Below are 18791 nucleotides of genomic sequence, written 5' to 3'. Positions count from 1 at the left end.
ATCGGCATGGAACCAGGGATACTCTCCCCCACAGCGCAGCCACTGGCCTTAGAAGAGCCCAATGCCCAGTGCACTGAAGGCCACAAGGATGACTCCAGTTCCAAAGTGAGATCCACTACTGGAGTCGGAGGAATGGAAGCTGCTGTCAGAGTAATAGGCTTCGAAACTTGGGTAGAAGTCGAAGGAGGAGTGTACATTGGAGTTTGAGGTGATATACATTCACCTGAAGGAGGGAACATGGACTTTGATGGGTGAGAGAGACCTCTGGGCACAAACAACTGGTCAACAAGCTGCAACATATCTTGTTCAGAGATACTCTTGGTTGAACTCATGGAGAAAGCCGATAGCGATTCTGGCCTTTCTAGAAAAGGACTATATTGACTGCCAGTAAATGGTCCAATGATGGAGAATATGTGGTCCTTGCTAATTCAATACGTGCAGAGCCCAGAACTGAGGATGCCTGCACCGATGAAGATGGTGTGGAAGTAGTCTGTGCCAACACCATCAGCGCCATAGTAGTTGAAGGTGTCTGCACCGTAAAGGCAAAAGTCTGCCCCGATGGGTACAGTGCCATCGAGGAAAGTGTTTGCACCAGTAATAAGGAGGTGCTGAGAAGGACTGCACCAAGGAACATATCGGTGCCAAAAAAGTCTGCACCATGGAGTACAGAAAAGTCATACTTGGAGCTGAAGGGGATTGTACCAATGGTGCCAAAGGGGACTGTACCTGCATGGACGGTGCTGGTAAGGGCTGCTATGGAACTGTCAGAGCTGTAGTCATCTGCACCGGGAACTCCAGTGCTGGTGTTGATAAGGAAGACATGGCTGGAGCCAGAATCATTTGGGGCAGTGCCGAGCCTGGAGCTGACAGGGTCACAGGTGGCAGCGCTCAAGTAGTAATCAGTTTTGCCTTCTTATGAGTCGACTCTCTACGATCTCCAGAGGAAGAAGAAGGGAGTGACTTTGATGATGAAGAGGAAGAATGCCTCTCACAGGGTTGAACAGGAGGGGGGGGTGAGCCCTCTCACCCAGAAATAGCCTCAGAGAAAGGAGACTTGAGAAGACCTTTCAAAATTAACTTATTCTTCCTTTCATTAAGAGTCCTGGTAGAATAATTTTTACAAATCCCACACGGGGGATCCACAGTAAGGTGGGAGACATTTAGACAGTAGACACATAAGTCATGGCCATCGGAAAGTGGTAACTTATGGCTGCAATCCTTATGCTGCTTGAATCCAATGCAACTTTTCTTATCCTCCATAATGATGTGGAGAAGAAGAACAGTACCAAAAGGAAGAGGTAAGGCTACCCAAAAGGGTAAGATAGAGAAAAGGAAGGATTACCAATGATAGTAATGAAGAATTATCTCAAGGTAAGAAAAAGGGAAATAAAGGTAAATGACTAAGGTAAATGACTTAAAACTACCCTCCTCGAACTATACTACTGATCTAATCAGCTTATCCTATAACTAAAAAGATCATCTCCACTTGACTCCAAGTAGACTATTCTCTATCTGTTAAACCTAGCACTTGCTCCTACAGTACTTATTACCTTGATACGGCACTCTTGTCATAGATAGTACCCCAAAAAAGGTAACCCCCATTTCTCGGTCACCCACGTCCCCCTGAATCTTTTTTAAAGTTTTTGTCTATCCTTCTAGCATGTCGAGGGATCAGTTGCTAGTGTCCTCTCCTGCTCAGCTGGTGAACCTGGGAATACTGAGGCAATGTTACAATTGCCTCATGTACACAGACAACCCTCTCCTCCTCCCACAAAACACAAATACATGCGAGAGATGCAACTATACGGCCAAACTGGAGGCTGAGCTCTCTCAACACAGGACTGGCAAGACCAGTCAGGAGGAGAAGGTTACCACACACTATAGACCCAGTCTCATATAGCACCATTACAACCTCAAATCATACACATAAACACACAAAGACATACTCGGAGGCTCTGATCAAAAATCTACCAAAACAGCAGAGGCCACCAAAGCAGACACCCAAACAACCACCACCTCAGAACACAACACCTGCAACACATAGACCTCACAGTCAGAGTGTCAAACAGTCACAGCCCTTAAGGCCAAACACAATGCCAGACACACTAGTCATTGGTGACTCCATAGTCAGACACACTGATGTCCCGCCACCAGACTGAGTAAGGAGAAGGTCACAGTAAGCTGCCTGTCGGGCGCTAGAATCCGCCACATAACGCAAGCACTCAGGTCTCTCAACAGCAAGTACAAATATGACTCAGTCATTGTCCACGCTGGTGTAAACGACCTGAGACGCACCTCCTTGGACTACATGAAAAGAGACATTGAGGAGCTCTCTGACTATGTAGCCCAGGCAGGTATGACCCTGACCTTGAGCAGTATCCTACCTTCACCAAGAGTGATGCCACAATACAGAGATAAGATGATCAGCTTTAACAATTGGCTTAAACACTGGTGTCATTCAAAGGGGATCCAGTATCTGTCTGCCTGGGATGACATGCTGGACAAGCCACGCTGCTTAAAGGGGGGCTTGCACCTGTCACCCCTGGGATTCCGGATATTGGCAAAGGCTCTTGCCACCCCCATAGTGCCTTTTTTAGGCAAGGCTCAAATTCTAAACCTACCACCCTAGAACACAAAAAGGAAAAACTAAGGGTAATGCTGCTCAATGCCAGAAGTCTCAATCTCAAAATGCACGACTCGAGGCCCTTCTCAGTATGGAGAACATCGATGTCTGTGCTGTGACAGAAACCTGGTTCAAGGCTCCTGAGAGCACCCAGCTATCAGGTTTTACCTCATATCATGCTCCGCCCCAAAATCGGACAATAAGAAAGGGGGGGTATCCATATTCATTAAGGACACCCACACCTCAAGACTGGTGGCAACGACGATGCATCGGAGACCATCCAGGTGCAATTAACCATAGGCAAGACTGCTCTGCAAATTGTAGCATGTTACAGGCCACCCTCACAAACTCAGGAACCTCACATGGCCTTCCTGAAAACACTAGAGGGATAAATGTCTCACCAAACACCATCATACTAGGTGACTTCAATTACCCTAATATAGACTGGGAACACTACTCAAGCCCAAACACCCTAGCCCAAAAGTTCCTGGAATTCATAAACTCAAATGCCATGGAACAACTAGTCACCATCCCCACAAGAGGAGATAACATACTTGATCTCATCATCACGAACATGGGAGCACAATGTTCAACACCGAGTATACCCCTCACTGGTGAGATCAGATCACAAACTAATCTCGCTGGAGGTCCTCATCCCACCCCACCTGAAATAAAAAGACCACAGTAAAGAACTTCTCAAAAGCCGACTTCACACTTCTAAAGACTAGTGTGGTCTCCTTTAAGGCCCCCGAGCTGGTGGAAAACAGTACTCAAGCGCTGAATCACTTACAGGCGCCTTCTACCAGCACCTGCAGGACTGCATGGATAAGGCAATCCCAAACAAAACAAAGACTCTTAGTACCAAAGGCAAGCGTCAGTCTGGTGGACCCCAGCCATAAACAAACTCTACAATAAAAGGAGGAAGCTACTACAAGATACAGCAAAATCCTTAAAAGGTAAGACACCCTTGATCACTATAAGTAAAAACTAAGAGCTCTCATAAAATCATCCAAAGCAAATTTCGAGAGAAAAATAGCTAAAGACTCAAAAGACAATCATAAGGCCTTCTTTAGCTATGTTAGACACCTAGGAGGAAACTCCCAGATATGCTCAGAACTAGTTCAAAATGATGTGAAGATTACTGATCCTACAGACATTGCCAACATACTGGCTGACAGGTTCAGTGCAAACTTCTCCCCCCCCCCAAAGGAGAGATATCTATACCAAACGATTGCAGCCCCCAAACATCTCCAGCCCAAGTGAGAACTGCTCTCTCCAAAGCAAAAACACAGCATCCATGGGACCTGATGGTGTCCCCGGCTGTGTGCTCCACGAACTCAATGAGGAATTAAACCCACAGCTAGGACAGCTGTTTAATCAAAGTCTTACCTCTGGATGCACACTCCAGGAGTGGCGCACTGCAACTGTGGTCCCACTTCACAAAGGCGGTGCCTCCACCGACCCTGGAAATTACCGCCCATTAGCCTGACAAGCCTTATCTGCAAAGCCATGGAGAGGATCATAATGGACCTCATAAATAAAGACATAGGAATTTGCAGACTTTGGATCCAACCCAGTTTGGCTTTGTCAAAGGCAGATCATGCCTTTTAAACTTGGTTGACTTCTTGAAACAGTCACCAAAGCCATTGACGTGGAAAGGCAGTCCATACAGCCTACCTCGATCTGGCTAAGGCCTTTACAATACCCCACTCGGGTATCATTGAAAATTAAATGTTAACCCATACATCACAAGATGGGTTGCAAACTGGCTGAGTGACAGAACCCACAGGGTCAGAGTTGCTGGCGCCATGTCAGACTCAAAACCTGTCACAAGTGGTGTCCCACAGGGCTCAGTCCTGGGCCCACTCTTGTTTGGCCTCTACTTTTCAAGTACAAGCAAACACAGGAGGGTTATGGCTGACAAAGTTTGCAGATGACTGCAAACTGGGCCATAGTAGAAAACACATCTGACACAGATATCCTTCAGAAGGGTCTCACAGAAGCGGATAACTGGTGCCAGAGCCACCTGAAGTTAAATGCCAAAAATGCATAGTCATACCCTTTGGGAAAAACAAGGTTACCCCTAGCTACCAAATAGGTGGCAATCCACTGAGCACAGAAGAAGTTATCAGGGACCTGGGGACCCAGGTTGATAGTAGTCTGTCATTCGACACCCATGTAGCTAAAGTAGTTAGGAAGACTTTCTACATTGCCCACCTTATCATGAAGGGATTCTCATCTAGATCAAGGGAGGTCATAGTCTCCCTTTACTCATCACTCATCAGACCAATGATTGAGTACAATGCCCCATTTGGGATGTATCTGACCCGACACCTGCAGCAGCTGGAGAGGCCACAAAGTTCCTCACCAAAGGATAAAGGGTCTCAAAATCTGTCCCTATGCTGCCCGACTGAAAGAACTCCAGCTCTATTCAGTCGCCACCGCTTGCTCAGAGGTGACCTTTGCCTAACATACAAGGCCATGTCAAACCCAGATTTGATGAATATGCTTCACCTCAAAAATCTAGATCCATCAGAGCCACAAGGGCGGAGACTTAAACCTCGACACGGCTATTAATACTGGAGGGATAGATTCATTACCCAAAGACTCCCTATGCTGTGGAACAAAATCCCGGTACATGTGAGGCAGAGCACCTGGCCTTGTTCAAGAGAAATCTTGACCAATGGATGGGAGATCGCAGATATACCCCAGGGATTACCTCAGTGTCACTGCTCGACAGAGGCACAGCAAAATAATGGGTATAGTTCCCCATACTAAAGGGGTGGCGTAAGCCACAAAACGATGGGCTAGGCTTGTAAATGCCCTCGGGCAGATAGCCTAGTATAAACCTATGAACCTATGAACCTAAGAGTATACGATAGGGTAGGAAATATTAGTAGAAACTATTTGAAAATATTTAAAGTAAGAACAACGTATAAAACTTTCAAAAAGTAGACACTTAGCTGAGAGAGTGGCTTGACACGGCTGTATAGCAACATGGCAAACAAGATCTGAGGTAATAGGGAGCAGAGCATTCTGTGTAGGACCTTGGCTCGAGAGTTTTTGGCTGACGCGAGCTTGATATTGGCCGGCTCAGTTCACAGGACGGAACCGATAATCCATCGGTAAGGAATGAATGAAGATTAACCACATCAGGTCAATGTCAGTACATTGCAATACAGTGTAAGGGTGCCACCAGTAACGGTAACAATGTTAGTACACTGTAATGCAGTGTAAGGGTCCCACCAGTAATGGTAACAATGTTAGTGCACTGCAATTCAGTGTAAGGGTCCCACCAGTAATGGTAACAATGTTAGTACAGTGTAAGTCAGTGTAAGGGTCCCACCAGTAATGGTCACACCAGTAACGATCATAGTGCCAGTATACTGTAAAACAGTACAAGGGTCCTACCAGTAATATTCAGAATGTCAGTACACTGAAATTCAGTGTAAGGGTCCCACCAGTAATGGTAACAATGTTAGTGCACTGTAAGTCAGTGTAAGGGTCCCACCAGTAATGGTCACACCAGTAACGATCATAGTGCCAGTATACTGTAATACAGTACAAGGGTCTTGCCAATAATATTCAGAATGTCAGTACACTGTAATGCAGTGTAAGGGTCCCACAAGTAATGGTAATTATGCCAGTATACTGTAATACAGTACAAAGGTCCTGTAGAATAACAGATGTTTTGTAACAAAAATATGTGAACAACCAAGGTCCTATCTTGTGAAACCTGAGGGTGTGGAGTATAGGAGGAAACGTAGACATTTACTTCCTGTACCAGAACCATTTTTGCAGCATTGTTCCTGAGATACAGACTCTAAATCTCAGAGTGATTCAGACAGTGTTCCCATTCCAGAATATGTCTTAATTCCCACTACCGTTTCTGATAATGTTCATAATGTTCCTAAGGCTGAGCATTCAGTAGAGACAATCCCAGTTGCTAATACCAATTTCAGTTTAAATGACACACAATTTGGTTGTAGCTCTAGGCCCAGTGTGAGATATACAGCAACTTGGACGTAGTTGTATACGTGTCTAGTTTTGTATAATTGCATAATGAAAAATGACTTTATACCTATAGCATGTCGATCAATATTGTCAATGTTATTTTTTCAAAGAGGGAGGATGTAGAATAATAGGTGTGTTGTACCTTTAAGAAGCATTTCCAAGACCTGAACATGCATATAAATAGCAGGCATGTGCTATCTTCAATGCCATTTTGTGAGTACAGCCAGAGTGTGAACATCTATGCATGAGACAACTAGTTTGTATATATATTTGTGTTTGTATATAATAAAGCTGCATGAACAGAACCCACAATGTTTGTCTACTTCATCCTGACTAGATGAATGACAGGTCCCACCAGTAATGGTAACAATGTCAGTACATTGTAATGCAGTGTAAGGGTCCCACCAGTAAAGGTCACACCAGTAACGATCATAGTGCTAGCATACTGTAATACAGTACAAGGGTCCCACCAGTAATGTTCAGAATGTCAGTACACTGAAATGCAGTGTAAGGGGCCCACCAGTAATGGCCACACCAGTAACGGTCATAGTGCCAGTATACTTTAATACAGTACAAGGGTCCTACCAGTAATGTTCAGAATGTCAGTACACTGTAATGCAGAGTAAGGGTCCCACCAGTAATGGTCACACCAGTAACGATCATAGTGCCAGTATACTGTAATACAGTACAAGGTCCTACCAGTAATGTTCAGAATGTCAGTACACTGTAATGCAGAGTAAGGGTCCCACCAGTAATTTTCATAATGTCAGTACACTGTAATGCAGTGTAAGGGTCCCAACAGTAATGGTAACAATACCAGTATACTGTAATACAATACAAGTGTCCCACCAGTAATGTTCATAATGTCAGTACACTGTAATGCAGTTTAACGGTCCCAGCAGTAATGTTCATAGTACCAGTATACTGTAATGCAGTGCAAGGGTCCCACCAGTAATGTTCATAGTACCAGTATACTGTAATGCAGTGCAAGGGTCCCACCAGTAATGGTCATAGTACCAGTATGCTGTAATGCTTTGCAAGTGTTGCACCAGTAAAGCTTATTAACCCAAGTCTCCTCAACTGTATGAAAGCCTTCTGCTAGAAATCCATCCTTCCTTATCCTGGTTAATGTTCTTGCAACACCAGTTTATTCCTGATGCCAGCAGCACTAGTACGAATTTAGCCTCTATTATGAGACATCAGTAATGCCGCTAACTTACAAAAAAATCTCTTAAGGTTGCATGTTGAAAAGAGTCACTTAGCCACACTTAATGATGCAATGAAACTCTTTCAGTTGTTTATGATTGAAAAGCACACATAAATAAAAAAAGGGTAACAGTTTGCTGATTTCTGGTCCATTATAGAGTGAAAGATTAGCACAGAAAGAGAGATCTATCCATGTGTCCACATACCTACATCACATCTTGCAATCTTCATTTCATTTTCAGCACTCTGATCACACACACACACACACACACACACACACACACACACACACACACACACACACACACACACACACACACACACACACACAAATTGGCTTTTTTCTACTGTGAAGGACAGGTTCTCGTTGTAGGTTTGAGGATGCATTCAGAAGATTAAAGTGCAATTATGGGGAGATATATGCTACATCTGAAACTGTTGCCTCCTACAGAATTCAATTTTCTCTGTAGTTTACTGATGTCATAATTAGTATATGTAAATACTGGGAGTGTGGAAAGCTGTAACTTCCCACATCGTGGGAGGAGGGGAAATTGTAGGAATAAATACTTTTAATATCTAATAGTACCTTTTGCCATTTGTTCTTACATCTACTGACTTGCACATACATTTACTTAGTTTTGAGATTCACATTGTCAAGCTTTGAACTTCCTATAGGGCACATAATATGACTACATTTACTTTGTTTTTTTTTCTTTCTTTCATACTTTCTTAAATGAAGTAGAACTGATCCATATGGACCTTTTTCAGACTCAACCCTGGAGCACTGGTTAAGTGACTTGCTCAGTCATGGCTCGTATAGGAGGGAAATGGAAGCTAAGGGACCCAAACCCTGGATTCATGAAAATGCCAGTAGACACAGCACTGAGGTCCTTAGAATCCACTAAATCCAGTAACCCCATACTATGCTTCCCTCAGTAAGTATATTTACTCTTCACTATTCAATCTCCTGTACTGTTGATGCAGTCTACAATTCTATAGTCTATCATGTGTTGTGTTATAACTACATATACCATGTCTCTCTACATCCTTTTTCCTGAATTTACTATATTCTCCTCCAGTCTGACACTTTGTTTAGTCATTTCTCTGCCTCATCCTACGTGAAAGAACTCCACCTGTTTAAATATAATGTATTCCTTGTGTAGATTTATAGACATTCCAAAGCCACTGAGTCTCATGACCATTCTCACCTTGTCAATACCCACCCACAGGCCACCGCTCCCTTCTCCAGGACGGCCATACCTGGAGTTAACTTATGGATACCCATCCAGTCATCTAGTTTATATTTAAAGGAAGATAGTGATCTGCACTGCTTAACATGGAGGAGAATTTCATTACAGAGGTGTGGGAGGTGCTGGGTTATATCTGTCTCTACACTTTGCTTTATTTACCTGATGGTGATGATTTAGATCCCTGGATTCGTATCATTACTGTCTTTGTCATCAAGGCACAGCCTTTGAAACTTTGTCCCTGGTCTTAGCTTGAAAGGCACTATAATTCAAACTCACCAATCTTCTCTTTTTAAGCTTATAATAACAAGAAAAATTCAACATGACCTAATAAACATGCATCTTTCTGGATGGAAATAGGTGTATCCAGAGAGCCACAAGGACATTGAGAGAACATTAAAACTCTACATAGGACAGTCAGAAGATATCAGGATTGAACTTGGTACCTCAAAACAGACAGAGAAAGACTTTAGCACTGATCCACTACGCTAGGTATTCTAAGATAAGCATATGTTGTTGGTTTGTCCTGAATACATTTTGTGCTTTTTCTACAGATTCAAAAGTATTTTTTTATCTGTGTGTGTACAAACTACTAAGGAAAATACAATTTACAGACATACAGAAACATCTGGTACATAAGCATATGCATTATTACAGAAACATCTGGTACATAAGCATATGCATTATTACACTCAACAATCAGTGGAAATTTGTGACAGATAAATTTAATACAGATCTCTGACTGCCTGATTAGGGTATATTAAATCAAAAAACACTTGTAGCTATGGCATACTGCACTTATGAGTTTAAAAGAGAACAAGGCAGCACAGAACTACAGAAGCTCCACATCGGCAAAAACCAGTAAAAAGCAACAAACAGCAAACAGTAGCTTCCAGCTGGTATATTTTCCTACTTTAATGGTCATACAAAATAAATCAATTAGGGGGCATACATTTCATTGCCAGGTGTAATTCTTTATAAGCATTTTATCATAATAGCAAGTACATAAAGGAAACACACCACCTTAAGAATATATTCTAAAGCTACATATCACACAGACGTCATTAGATACTCTACATTCCAGCAGTTAGGCTTTGATTCCAGAAAGGGCTGCAGATGAATAAGTTGGGATATTTTAGTGTCACCAGTCAACACCACCAGAAGTATTCTCTTTTCAACAAAACATTTCCATTTGTCCTCATAAAATAATTTTTTTTAATATCTATGAATTTTACGTTGGACATCTCATATCCTACACCTCCTTTTAAACATCTATCAGAGAAAATCCTCATCATGCTAGTTTTGATTTCTGACATCTACCTATCCAGTGCTGTTGAGTCACATCTGACCATTACAGTGACCCCATGAACAGATTATCAGGCAAGTGGGCAATGGAGGAAGATTGCCAGACCTTTCTTTCATATCACACACACATAAAGGCAATTTGGAGTTATCAGTCCAAATGACTGCATGCCTTTGGAATGTGGAAAAAAAGCCCATGAAAACTTGAGAAAGCATGCTGTCTTTTTATAGAAGTGCCGGAGATCAGGCTCAAACCTTGGACAGCATGCATAGGAGACAAATACCTTAATCACTATGCTAAACAGTCTCTCAACAACCCAAGCAAGTACCAAACCAGAGAGCTACTTGCTGTTAAACAACAATGCTACTGACTGTAGCTGTCTGCTTTCTGACACAGATTCTGTACATTTTATATTCCCTTGAGGTTTTACCAATGAAAAAATGACACATTTTGACACTGCAATATATACCACAGTGTTCTGCTTGTGGTCTCATCAGAAGTCATGAATATTTCAAGTGTATTTGAAGTTAAAACGTTTTGTCTTGTTAATATAATTACAAGCATTACACTGTGTTACAACAACAAAACTAGCATATATGGGTTGGAAATCCGTTTTACTTCATTCTGTCTAATACATCTGAAAAAGTATTCATACACTTGCAAACAATGCACATTTTAGGTAGCACAATCAAATAACTTACTAGAATACTATTAGATAATAAAATTGGCCAGCAAGTCTGCAAACTTTCTCTAAATGTATACTTTTTCTGTTAACAATTCACGGTAAATGGCATTGTATCCAATGGTTATGTTGTTTTGCCAAATAAGAGGGTTAGTATTTTATCACTCTCTCATCTTCCACCTTCATGCTCTGTGGTTGTAGTATTGTGTTGTCACTCCAAAAAATCTACACACATGCTATTTTTAACTGAGAGGTTTGTTCAGTGGAAACGTCCATCTAGAACTCATGAGCTGTAATTATTACAGATTCTTACAAATGTGGGAGTATGGCCACTAGACTAATGCAGTATTGTAGTCCTGGCACAATTCTTTCAGAAAAATGTGGCAGAGCAGCATAGGAGCAGTCTTAAGGTCTCTACTTCACAGACTCAAGAGTCTGAGATTCAGTCCTGCTCCCCACTCACTGTGTGTACATGCAGAGTTTTGCATACTCTCCCAGCACCTGCATAGGTTTATTTCAAATGCCCTGGTTTCTTTTCACTTTCCAAAAACACATCAGTTCACTGGTTACAAAAAAAGTCTATATTTATATATGTGGGTCATTGTTACTCTTACCCTTATGGGCAGGTCATGGCTGAAAACGGTTCTGAAAAGGACCAGTTTGTTTATGTAAAGTAGTCACTATTCCCTCTCACTGATCTTACATTCTACTTAAACATAAAAATGTAAAACAATACCTGTGGTATGCACCAACTTAACATAAGAGTAGATAACTGGAGGAAAAGCAACAGTAACAGCTGAGGAAAGGGACCTATGATCTTAAGTTCTGATTATCTCAATGTAGGTAAGGAATGGGACAGAGAAGCAAATATTGGGCTGCAGAGCATTGGATGTCCCCACTGGAAAACAAGGACATATTACCCAGCTAAACAGGCAAACTAGTAAAGCAACATCTGAAGTACTTGATGCGGTTTTGGAGACCTGATAGCTGGAATGACAAAGGGAGAGGCAACTTAGAGGAAGACAACAGAATTGATGTTTGTCATGAAAAGCCATATGAAGAGACTAAAAGAGTTTACCATGCACAGTCTTAAATGAAAAAGCAAAACGTGGATATGCTATAAAAAAATTAAGTACATGAAAGGAAACCGTATAATATGCACTACTTTAAAAATACAAACGGGCACCCTAATAATCTTGCATCAGCAAAGTAGATGGCTCAGATGAAAGTAGAATTAAGAAGGTATTATTTCAGAGAAAGGGTGGGGCATGATAAGAACAGACATTACAGAAGAGCAAGTCATCAGGTCTCCAGTCACAGCTCCTTCTCTTTTTGTCACTGAGCTGGCACATTGAGATGATTTTATAGCCTGCTATCATGGGTAAAGTGCACTGCCTTGGTCTAGATATCGTATGGATAAATAAAAAAGGATCCTATTAAAATCAGCAGTCAAGGAATTCAAGCATGCATGACTAACTCTTGTGACTAGGAAGAAAATAAACACTCTATTGCTAACTATATTCTTGTATATTAAGTACGGAAATTAAAAGACTAGTTTAAATACTGCAGGGATCAAACGGCAACAAGTAAACTAAATCCCATCTTAGATACTTAATTAGGTTCCATTAAAAGTAATGCTCATCTACTTAACAAGTACCTCTTATCAGGAATGAACTGGCAACCTTGTTCTGATACACTAGTCTGCCAACAATAATGACAGTATGCAAAGAAATGTTAGTGAATAATGTACAAAGTAAAATATTTATTTATTTGCTTGTGTTTATTAATTGAGTAGACAGGCTAATCTGAGGACCCTTTCAAGCTAGCTATGGTTTGGCACAGAAGTAGGTACATATAGGAAATAGGTATTACAGGCAGTGCAACATAAATGTATGTGTCTTTAACATTTTGTAGAGTATAACTGTTGTAACACATCAGTGCTTGAATATAGTTATTGAGAACAGTGTACCAGAGTAAGCTGACACTATAGTCAAATAGAGGATTTATAGTGGATAGTGTATATTTACAAGATTTTTGTACACTACATACATATTTGCTATGGACATACTTTAGCGGTAGTTAAGGATGAGAAATAGTTGGGTTTTTTGTTTAGTGAATGGGATGGAGTGAAACCGTTTTCCATTGTTAATAAACCATGTGTCAAAGTTTGTTTGAGTTATTCCATATTTTTTTCCTGAAATTGTAATTTGTTTCTCTTCTAAGCTCAGTTAGCAGACCATTCCAATTTGCTGGTGTGATTTTGCAGAAGCTTTGTTTCTCCCATAGCTACATAAAATTGAGATATATGGTGGTTGAGCGTGCCATTATGCTGCGATACAAGAAACTAAAGGGATGTTCTTGTACTTGGTTTACTACTCAGTGAAAGGCAATTCATATCACACACCTCTCATTCTTAAACAGAATGAAATGTATTTCCTAGGTCAATAATTTAGAATCAGTTGCCCAGTTTACTTAATTCATTTTTCATTGTTTAAATTGGTTTATATGACATGAGGCTTCCTGGCTTACAAATTTTTGGGTTAACAGTGTGCCAACTCAAACCAAGTGACACAACTAACATGAACCACAAATACAGCATGCACACAGAGCACATACAATTGCTTTGTGCTTATAATCTGGTAAAAAACATGGGCAGTTTGAACTGAAGTCATAGAATGCAACCCCTTGCTTTATGGATCTGAAAAAAAGCAAGGCAAGTACTTGGGCATGTAAACTAAGTATTTTATACAGTGCACCTGCTTCACAAAATGTTATCAGAGTTGGTGCACTTTTCCTGTGGATGCAAATTCTGTGTTAAAAAGTAATATAACTTCTGGTTCTAACATTATTTATGTTTTTACAATTCTGCTACATGAGCATAATTTATGCGGTATAACCATAAAAACAATGGGCTAAAAGTAGGGTCACCAATAACGCTCAACCTCTTAGCCCCAAAATCAGGAAGAAAGAAATTGTTCATGAAAACACAAATCAGGGACACCTTTTAAATATCAGTACCGCTGATTTAGAAAGCTGACAAACTAAGAGTGCATTAAACAAAATTAATATAATTAGTTGACTGTAATCCACCACCTTTCCTTTAGAAGGCCAGGACATAATTATGGGCCAGATAATCAAGGAAGTTCTTCAGAAGTTTGCTCAACTGAAAAGCATGGAGGTCATGTCTGAAAATCTAGAGATGTGACTGTAATACCCCCAAAGTGCCAGTGAACTCTGTTTTTAAGTAAAAGTGGTTCTAGCTAAATGGCAAAATATTAAACTGGGGGTCCCAGGTAAATTATGAACACTCACAAAAGAACATAAAGGAAATACAAGGCTACTGCTTCCAGAAGGGCTCCCCAAAAAACACCACCAAAGGGTGTATTTGCTCCTATAATAGGAAAACCATAAAGATCGAAGTAAATGTCTCTAAATACGGACAAAACAAAAAACACCGAAAAGAGACGGTCTTTTTCCATATGAACGAGAAAGAAGATTCTATCATTTCAGAACCACCAAAATACCCCATCAGGCAGCTGCCCCCGTGACATCACACTGCTGTCACCAATGTCAAAGCCACTGCTTGTACGTCATAAGTCAAACGCTGGGAAGGTTGGTGCACGACAGAAAGACAAGCAGGAATCAGACCAAACTTAAAACAAAACAGCGAAACTAACCGCAGATTGAAAAGAAGAAAAATGTATTTCTACTGAACTTACGTGCTGTGTAGTTAAGACACATCCCAACCTCACTTGTGCTCTGGAAAAAGCATACATTTAAAGACAGACTGTAAATAAACTGATTTTAAATGACGCCAGAGCGTATTTGGAGAACTAATTATTTGATTTCGTACAAAATGCTGATCCATCAGGATGATGCTTATCAAGAACCTACTGCTCCAGAAATTTAAACAAAGGAAAAATACTATTTTATTCATAGTTCTGTCTTAAGAAATGAGGAAACGCTGAAAAGTAGCAGCTTTGACAGACCAAACACTACAACTGTTTAAAGGAGGCATGGCCAGAGTCATTGTTTTGGAACGGGCACAAGTCAGGGTGGGGATGGACACCACAGTATGGGGGCGGTGACTGGAAGGGGGGCACCAGGGGAGCAGCAACTGCACAAAGTGCTCCGAAACACCTAAGTCTAGCGCGTACTGGTGATTGCTAAATAGGACTATACAGCCTTTCAGTACAGTTATTAGGCATCGTAAGTGCTCACTTGTTTGTGTGTGCATGTGGGGGAGGGGAGGGGTACTACTTGTTTACTTGGCATTAAGAATACATTATTATCTTACCCATTTTCCGGAGGGCTAGTCTGCGGCCCCCATCCACGGTTGACTCGCACTCCTGACTCGTGGAAGGGATCTCCGGCTGTGGAGCTGTTTTCTTCTTTTTTCTGCATAGCATGGCTTGGCTTGATCCTTGTCCCGAACACCCGATTCCTTGGTCTGGTCGACTCCAACCTACTTTCCGGAGTGCTGTGACAGTTCCAGATAAAGTCCCAGACAGAGTGTGATTTAAATCATGTGGCCTCTCCTCTTCTGTCTCCGTTCCCTTTGCCTTGGTGTACTTGGCTGAACAGGAGATGTGAGACTTGGGCTGAGATTTGTGCTGGCCGGGACCCCAGCAGTAAGGAGGAGGAGGAAGGAGGGACCGGCTTAGGTTACAGTATAAACAGCAACAGAACACACACACCTAACAAGCACGCAGTCTCAGCACTAGTGCAGCTCTGGATTCACTGGCTTCAAATAACTGGCCTCGGGAATATGCCCAAGAATTTAAAATACTGAAGAAATGGCACCCTAATGCTCAAGGGACATGCTCATGAAACCCATACACTTGCCTTCCAGTGTTCTGCACTTGGCAGTTACCTGACGACGGTCAGTTTTAAATATAATCTGGTTTTGCTCTCGGTTGTTAGAGTGTTCTAATTCAGATTACCCGTGATTGTACTGCAGCCACGGTATTAGAACGTATGCATGTCTGCACACCTATACGTGGGTATATGCAGTGGGCACTGCGACCGAGGCGCTGGTTAAGTGTTCAAATGTCGCTTTTTTTAGAACACCCTTATCAACTTCACAAAACCATACGTCGGTACACATAAAATTATTGTTACGAAAACAAAGTATTGCATAGCTCTCAACATTCCATCTCCAAAATGAGTAACACTGCCTCTCATTATGTGGAATAAATGTACAAAATGTGGAACACCTACTAATAGTATACTAACAACTTCAGTTAGAAAGCTCACAGAGTGATTTAAATTATCACTTCACATTTACAAAAACTTCTTTTGATGAACTGATATGATTCAGTATTATTTACCACAGATGTCAGTTAAAACAATTCCTAGCAGTGTATGTGTGACAGACCATTTCATTGTGGAACTTTGAGGAACGTAGACTTTTTAATACCCAAAATGAGGAACATTTTTAATGAGGTACACTTGAGAGGTATGACTTATTATAAAAGCATTTTCATTAGCTTGATGCATTATACATCTATTTTCTTCTCCCTTTTAACAATTATTATTCACTCCAGCGTTACATAAACTGATCAAATCTTGCCTTCACTTAAATTTCAATCTTACTACTGAACACTATTCTGCCTTTATAGTCCATCCATTCCTCAACCCTTTTTTTACCCATTTTTTTACAGGTGGGTCAGGGTATCACATCAACAGTAATTGTCATCTAGAGCCAATTTTGGCGATATTGTACTTGAAGACCTCACCTTGCGTTTCTTGCAGATGTGGGCGTGTCACAAATGATCGACGACCAGGTCTGCATATGTAATGAGCCATGACTGACATGGCATTCTAATCAGCTGACAGCTAGGGTTACCACCTGTCCCACTTTGCGAGGGACAGTCCCTCTTTGGGCAGTTGTGTCCTGCAAAAAAATTGAAAAAATGGCAAATGTCCTGAGATTTAAGGACAAAATTATTTCCTTTATTTTATGTAATAGTTGCATAAAACAGTTATTCTGTATCTGAAACACCTAAATGTTATAAGAAACAGAATAAGCAACTAAAATGCTACAAGAATAAGCTTTTATTTAGGCAAAAAAGTGAAGTTCTGTCCTTGGTACTGGCCATGGGTATGTTTCACCCTGCAAAATCTGATGTTTGTACCAAAAATGTCCCACTTTGGGCAATTGAAAAGGTGGCAACCCTAGCTGACAGCCCTAGTTTCTCCTCTTACAGATTAAGGTTAATAATCATATGTGCATTAAATCCATGACCGCTACACACACTAAATACAAATGATGATCATCGTCCATGTTCCTAGAAATAAGTCTGCCCCCTTCATGCTTGTTCCTAGTTTTATAAAACTGAGAACAAAGTCGCACTCAATACTTTTGTGATATTTGTTACGACGTATAAAAAAACGCTGACAGAAAAAGACATTACTTCAAAAGTTGTAACACTTTCTTGGAACATGGATAGCAATCCCTATTGTGCTGGATTGTCATAGTCACTGCACCTTCCCATGTGTTTTCGTAGTGGACTCTTACTTCTCAACTGTCCAGATTTCTGCCTATTTTTGGTCTTTTCCTCATAAAATTAGTGGTTTTCTGCAAACCGTTGAGGGTTGAAGTCAATAAATAATGACACACACATATACCGCTCAACCTTTTAGAGCAAGAAATCTGGACAAAGCCATAAATATAAGTGGGACAAAGGCCATTCAAAATAAGGGCAATTTTTTAAAATATTGTTCTTAAACATAGAAATTTACGGCGATATTTTACTCAGAGAAACAATAAAGTCAGCACTGTCAGATAGTTCTAATTCTTAAAGACTATCAGTAACATCGCACAATATAAAGTATCAAACAACATAGCTATATAAACTATATTGGTTTATTGGATGTTATGGATATTAACACTAGATTCTACATACTAGAAACATATGCTAGTGTCGCTATTGAGGGAAGGCATATTCATCAGTGCCAGATTGCGAAATAGCAAGGGGGCAGGTTTTGGGTGGGGCTTGCTACCTCGCATCTGGTGAGGCCCTCAAGTACAATATCGCCCCAATTTTCACACTGATGGATGGCTTCTAAATGAATACTTTTCCCACAGATTCAGTTTATTTCTAAGTAAATTCCTCCTTCCCTTGTCTAAAGATTTCAAATCCAGTTCTTTTATTTCGTTTACAAAATTCAGTATTTCAGTTACAGCTAGTTTTCACAAAGGGGGTGCCACCATGGACCCTGGAAACTACCACCTCATTAGCCTGACGAGCCTAGTCTGCAAGGCCATGGAACGTATCATCTTGGAGCTCATCAACAAAGACATAGGTAACGTCCAAACCCTTTTACCCCACTCAGTTTGGGTTTGTAAAAGGTAGATCATGTCTACTAAACCTGATTGACTTCTTTGAAGCAGTCACTAGAGCTGTAGACAAGGGCGAAGTAGTGCACAAAGCCTATCTTGATCTCGCCAAAGCTTTCAATACCATCCCCCCACTCTGGAATTATAGATAAACTCCCTAAACTGGGCATAAATCCCTATGTCACAAGATGGGTGGCCAACTGGCTCACTGACAGAACCCACACAGTAAAAGTAGCCGACTCCAAGTCCGACTTCAGACCAGTGACAAGTGGAGTACCACAGGGTTTGGTCCTGGGTCCTCTCCTGTTCAGAATCTGCTTCTCTGAAGTGCAGGCCAGCACAGAAGGTCTTTGGCTAGCAAAGTTCGCAGATGA

The 18791-nt window shown here is 41.2% G+C and overlaps 1 protein-coding gene across 1 annotated transcript in view; it reads right to left on the bottom strand.

The window, feature by feature from the left end:
* The window catches only part of PLCD3 (phospholipase C delta 3), an 851201-nt gene extending 835419 nt beyond the window's left edge, over positions 1-15782 (bottom strand). Inside the window, exon 1 of the mRNA XM_044055119.1 lies at positions 15373-15782. Within this exon, the coding sequence (XP_043911054.1) occupies positions 15373-15484 (112 nt within the window). The 5' untranslated portion in view covers positions 15485-15782. The remainder of the gene's footprint in view (positions 1-15372) is intronic.
* Between the last annotated feature and the right edge of the window lie 3009 nt (positions 15783-18791).

Source organism: Protopterus annectens, chromosome 13.part0 (genome assembly GCF_019279795.1).
Source record: "Protopterus annectens isolate FY-2018-M chromosome 13.part0, PAN1.0, whole genome shotgun sequence".
In the NCBI taxonomy this organism is placed as follows: Eukaryota; Metazoa; Chordata; order Ceratodontiformes; family Protopteridae; genus Protopterus; species Protopterus annectens.
The sequence above is the reverse complement of the archived record's forward strand: the minus strand, read 5'-3'. Positions and strand labels throughout refer to the sequence as shown.